The 5,463-nt window shown below is 42.9% G+C and overlaps 1 protein-coding gene across 1 annotated transcript; it reads left to right on the top strand.

Moving 5' to 3' along the window:
* Positions 1–2,754: 2,754 nt before the first annotated feature.
* LOC116684255 (trichohyalin-like) lies at positions 2,755–3,551 on the top strand. The gene has a single exon (XM_032510082.1). The coding sequence runs from the start codon at positions 2,817–2,819 to the stop codon at positions 3,549–3,551; it is 735 nt and encodes a 244-aa protein (XP_032365973.1). The 5' UTR covers positions 2,755–2,816.
* The last annotated feature ends 1,912 nt before the right edge of the window (positions 3,552–5,463 follow it).

Here is a 5,463-nt window from a genome sequence, read left to right as displayed (position 1 = left end):
TAGTTTGACTTGCATCCCCACATGCATGAAGCAAAGACGCACCTAGCTAGCTAAGGACGCTAACGTTAATGTTCAGGCATTCCAGCCCTATTGGACAAACTAATGGGGTTTTGTGCTTCAGAAGGACTGTTCCTGTGCCCTTGTGTCTTGAAACTGTTGTTTGCCAAACGTCGAGTGTTTCAAGGATGCTGAAGACAAGGCTGAATCTATCAAACACGCCATGTCCAGGTTAGGACGCAAGCTACCACCCTCAGTCTTCGCCACCTCCAGAAACACGCCACCAAAGCAAGCAATCCCATTGCTTATTGCAGTGATTCCCGAAGTGGGGGTCGGGACCCACAGGGGGGTCGCAAGCCAGAGAGGGGGGGGGGGGGGGGGGGGTTGCAAGTTGATTTCCAGAAATAAAATAAAAATGTAAAAACAATTAGAAATAGCATATGTCAGCCATGATTTAACACAAGATAAAACTATTGGCTAAATTTAAAATAAAACCAAGCAAATAAATAAAAAGGGAACAGCTCTTTTGATTTCCTTTGACCACTGACCCCTGAGTAGTAAATCATCTGACATCCGAGCTGGAGGACGCATCGGTTGAATTGTCAAGCAACCGCACCTTGAAGACAGCGTTTAATCTAAGACGCTGGCGGATATGGATTTCAAATTTGAGAGGGAACACCCACACCTATCCAGGGCGGCTTTGGATGTGCTGATGTTGTTTGGCACTACACCTACTTGTGCGAAAACACTTTCTTTCTGGCACTGATGTACCTTAAAAATAAATCCAGATCGCGATTGAATGTGGAGGATGATGTCCGAGTAGCGGTCTCCAACATTAAACCAAGACTTGACTTGCTGTGCTCCAAACATCCTGCACATCCATCTCATTAGGTGAGGTTAAGTTCAAATAAAGTAATGAGTAAATTACTGTAGAATAATGTTATATGGCTGTTGTGTTATTTTGCTCGTGTTTGGATACGCCTACAGTGCGAGCGTGGTCGCGCGCAATTTTTATATACGTTTATAGTGGGGGGGTCGCAAGTCACTTGCACCGTTACTTTGGGGTCATGGGCTGAAAGTTTTGGGACCCCTGGTTTATTGCAATGCAAAACGGGGAAAGCCATTCGCTGATGGATAATAACAAGAAGGCTTGCATCTGTAGCTCAACATTTTGAGGACAAAGGGACATTAACATGATTTTTGTGTGACTCGAACATCTCACATTTACCAACAAACGTGCAACAAAAGACGGTGTAAACATGCAGACCGTCCTGCTAACATGTTCACATTATGACATCAATGTACGCTGGAACGATCCTGCGCTGTGTTTGAGTGCACATGCTCAGATTTAAACGGTTTGCAACAAAACTGTCATACTGAAATTGGTGAATTCCATGAAACAATAAACTTTCCGCATTACAAACAATAAAAATAACCATAAAAATAAAAAGGCGATGGGAATCATTTCAGAAATGTTTTAGCTATCTATGATTGGTTGATTGCTAACGTTAGCTCAAAACGCCATTCAACTGACAGCCTTTGTTGTGTTTGATGCTAACTTGTAGCCAGTGAACTCACTTGGTTAACTAGGTCCATTTTTACTGTATTAGCATTGCAGACGTGTCTCGTTAGCATCTTTTATGCTACTTGTCGCATAGTGACGCATGCGCGACTCACAGCTTCCCTCTCCTCACATCGGGGATGACCGAGGGCAGGATACGGTTCATAGCCGTTCGCGGGTTCATGTGTCAGTAAACATTTCCATAGCAACCGCGAGCTCAACCAATCCGAGACATTGCTGTTACACTTAGGATTGTGGAAAGGTAGGCTAATACTTCTCCGTGACATTGTCAATAAATCCTGTTTTTCTTATAGCGAGGCTGATTTAGAGGACATGATCATAGGTTAGACGTGACATTGCCAGAGCATCTCCTTATGTGCGTTCCTAAAGTATGTGTTGTTTGTATGTATGCTTGTCATTTTATGTGAAATAAATAAGTAAAAAGTAAGTAAAAAAAAAACAAGGTTGATTTTATACAGATTTTTGGCTTCTTCAGGAGCAAAACCTTTGATTTACAATCTCCTAGCTCGTGGTACGTCTACCATGGATGGCTTAGACATCACAGCTAATAATCAAATCCTCATGCAGAATATTAATGGGATTTTCACTTCTGGAACCACACTGTTTGGAAAGAACTGGGGTGGCATAGCAACAGTAACCATGGGAGGGAGGGGGGAGGGGGGGAGGGCTTTAGAATGTGTGTGTAAGTCATCAAAAGCTAAGGCAAATCAAAAGCCAATGATGTCACCGAATGTCATGATGTCATCAGCTACCTCTGAGCTTGGTTACCTTCCCCGGGTCCAGACTTTGAATCTGCCCATTTCACCAAGTAGTGAAGCCGAGTGGAAGGAGTTGACAATTCTGTCTGAGACCTGCTACTTGTTATTGAAACAGGACCAAGTTTTCTGTGGTTTTATTACTTAGATTGAGTATTTTGATTTGCATTAAGTACGATCCAACCCCAACCAAAACTATGTCATACTTAAACAAGACTCAAAGGTCCCAAAAGTCCCCATGTATGACCAGAACGAACCAAAGCGTTCGCCCTTCGTATATGGACGACGTCTCGTTCCCATCGTCCCCCAAACAGGCCGGCAGTACGCACCTGTGCCAGATTACTACGGTCAACATAACCTAAGACGACACAATACATTAGATAAACACAAAGGGTAATGGCTGCACCACAAAACCCAGTGGCATTCTGCCCAGGGCTGACTGGGAAAGAATCCAGTCTTTGTTAAACCAGCCCAAGACCAAAATGTCCACCAGGCAAGAAATGGTGGACAGGAATGCTGAGCGTCAGTTCTCTAGAGTAGAGAACAAAATCATGAAAGCCAAAAGAGGAGGGATCCAAGCAGCAATTCAGCTTGAGAGGCAGACAGAGAAGGAATACTTTGATGAGATCGCTGCAGAGGAGACTGACTTTAAGAAACAGAAAGTGCAGGAAGCTCTTGCAGACGCTAGGACGAAGAGGCTTCACCAGGATGGCTCCGTCAGAACATTTAACAGTGCCATCTTAAGGACACAGATGCAGACAGAGAATGAGCTACTCATAGGATTAAAAAAAGAAAAACAAAGATGTGCTGAGGAACGAGAAAGACAGTATGTCATAAAGATGAGGCGTAGAGAGGAGGAAGTTCTGATTCAAGAGCAGAAGAAAGCTTCTCAGAAACAGACTAACATCCATTCTGTGACAAACTATCGCAGTGAGCAAATCAAGAAGAAGCAACAGCTGAGAGAAGAAGAGAGACAGAAGGAGAAGGAAGAGAGAGATCAACTCCGGGCCCTTGCTGCCTTGCATGAACAGGAGCTAAGACATGAGCAAGAGAAAAAAGTGGAGTCAAAGAAAAGACTTTTACAGCTTCGACAAAGGGAGATCTCCAGTAAAATCCTTGACGGAGCGAAGGAGGCACGGAAGGGGAGGAGGACAAAAGACAACGTGTTCAGGTTGACATGGAAGAAAGCTGCAGCAAAGAAAAATGGACCAAGCTGAAAAGTTCCAAAGCTTCAGGTAACAAAACAAATGTTTTATCAAAACTGGCAGCCAGTAAAAAGAAGCAGGCTGCCATGTCGAGCCATGAGGAGCTGGAGAAATTAGCCAGGGCAATGCTGAGAAAGATTCTAAAGTAGCCAGCAGCTAAAGGACAAGGAGGAGAGTAGGGCTGCTATGCTCAAGACTATTGTTAATCACAGACACAAAAAGGTAGAGGAGAAAGAGCAGAAGAGGAAGGAAGAGCAACAAAGCAAACTGGACTGGTGTCAGGCCCACAAAGTGTCTGAAGGTTGTTTCTAGAAGAGAAGAAACAAAAGGCTCAGAGGATCAACGAAAATCAAATCAGTTGTCGAGGCACCAATGCCAGCCTAACGGCTGAAAAACACGCCCGTCTCCAACAGCTGGAAAGACAGGATCGGGAAGCTGCACGAAAGCAAGCAGAACAGATTGCTGAGGAGGAGGACAAACTAGTCCAGCAGTATGTCCAACGTAACTTCACAAGGCTGCAGACGAGATGTTCAGCAACTTTTGGCTGCAAGCACAGGAAGGCGTGGTGTCCTTTCTAAGAGGGGGGAGCCCAGCTACTTTGGTGTAAGAAGTGAAGAACCATTGCCCAGATATGGTACTGACCAGACGCGCTTTATAAAACGTTATCAGGAGCGCAACAGCCTGCAGCTCAGCATGGATACGGAGCCCGTACATCTGCCCCCCTTACCAGAGCAGCCCAGCTGAAGTCAGCAGAGAAAGGATCCCGCTACCTTCCAAATCTACGTGTGTAGCATTGCCCAGACTGATTTAAATTAAACAACGCCAGGAGTGCAACAAGCTGCTGCCAAGGAGGCTTAAATGACCAGTCTACAACATTCCTGTTTCACACATCATTCCTCTACATTCCCTCCTTTTCCTCTCTCCCTTCATTTAATTTCTTCAGGACAACATAAGTGGTGAGCACTGACGTCTAACAGTCAGGTTCTGGTTGGTCCGGACCTTTCTGTGTGGCGTTCATGTTCTCCCCATATTTGAGTGTAAACCGGGTGATCCGGTTTCCACCCACAATAAAAATATAATAACTTAAAAATAAACAACCCAAAAATTATATAATGTGATGGACTTTCATTTAGCACTTCACAAAAAGGCTGTTTTAAATCTCACACATATGGCACTTTGAATCATGTTAAGTTAACCCTTTTTTTTTCTCTGGGTCAGATTGAAAAATTAATATTTTTGTTTTCAAGGTTTTGGCCGTCTTTATTGACACTTTTGCTGCTTTTTCCCGATACCTTCGTCACATTTTTCTTTACAATTTTGTTATGGCACGTTTCCTGATGTTTTTGTTAATTTTTTTTTAAAGTGACGTTTTTTTCTTAACTGTTTCGGATTGGGTGTCACCTGGAACACAGCCAATACTCGAGAGACACACCCACCAAACGAGAGAAAACATAACTTACCGTTATGCAGTTATGCAGCAGTGGCAGAGTTTAAAAATAAAATAAATACTGATTTAAGCTTGTAATAGCTTTTTCTCATTAGCTCTTAGTATAGACCAAAGTAGGATAATTATTTTAAATATAGCAACATCATCTACAGTTTTTGTAATTTCAGAATAGCTTTTAATGTGTTATAGGGTGCTAATTTGAACTTATGTAAATTGTCAATGAGTACCCTGAAAAGTGCTTCTTGAATAAAATGTATTACAAGTGGTATGATTTATCTATCTTACTTTAGTAATTCATGTAGATTGTGAAGACATTTCAAGTAATTTCCTGTGACCTATACTGACCACTTCTGTTAAAGGGTTAATGCAGGATCAAGTGATCGGCACATCTTCCTGACATCTGTTATATCCGTATTACATATGTCTGGAAGATGTGCCTGAGATCGTATCTGGAAGATGTATAGGAGATGTTGGGAC

Source organism: Etheostoma spectabile, unplaced genomic scaffold (assembly GCF_008692095.1).
Source record: "Etheostoma spectabile isolate EspeVRDwgs_2016 unplaced genomic scaffold, UIUC_Espe_1.0 scaffold00019297, whole genome shotgun sequence".
NCBI classification, from domain to species: Eukaryota; Metazoa; Chordata; class Actinopteri; order Perciformes; family Percidae; genus Etheostoma; species Etheostoma spectabile.
The sequence above is the reverse complement of the archived record's forward strand: the minus strand, read 5'-3'. Positions and strand labels throughout refer to the sequence as shown.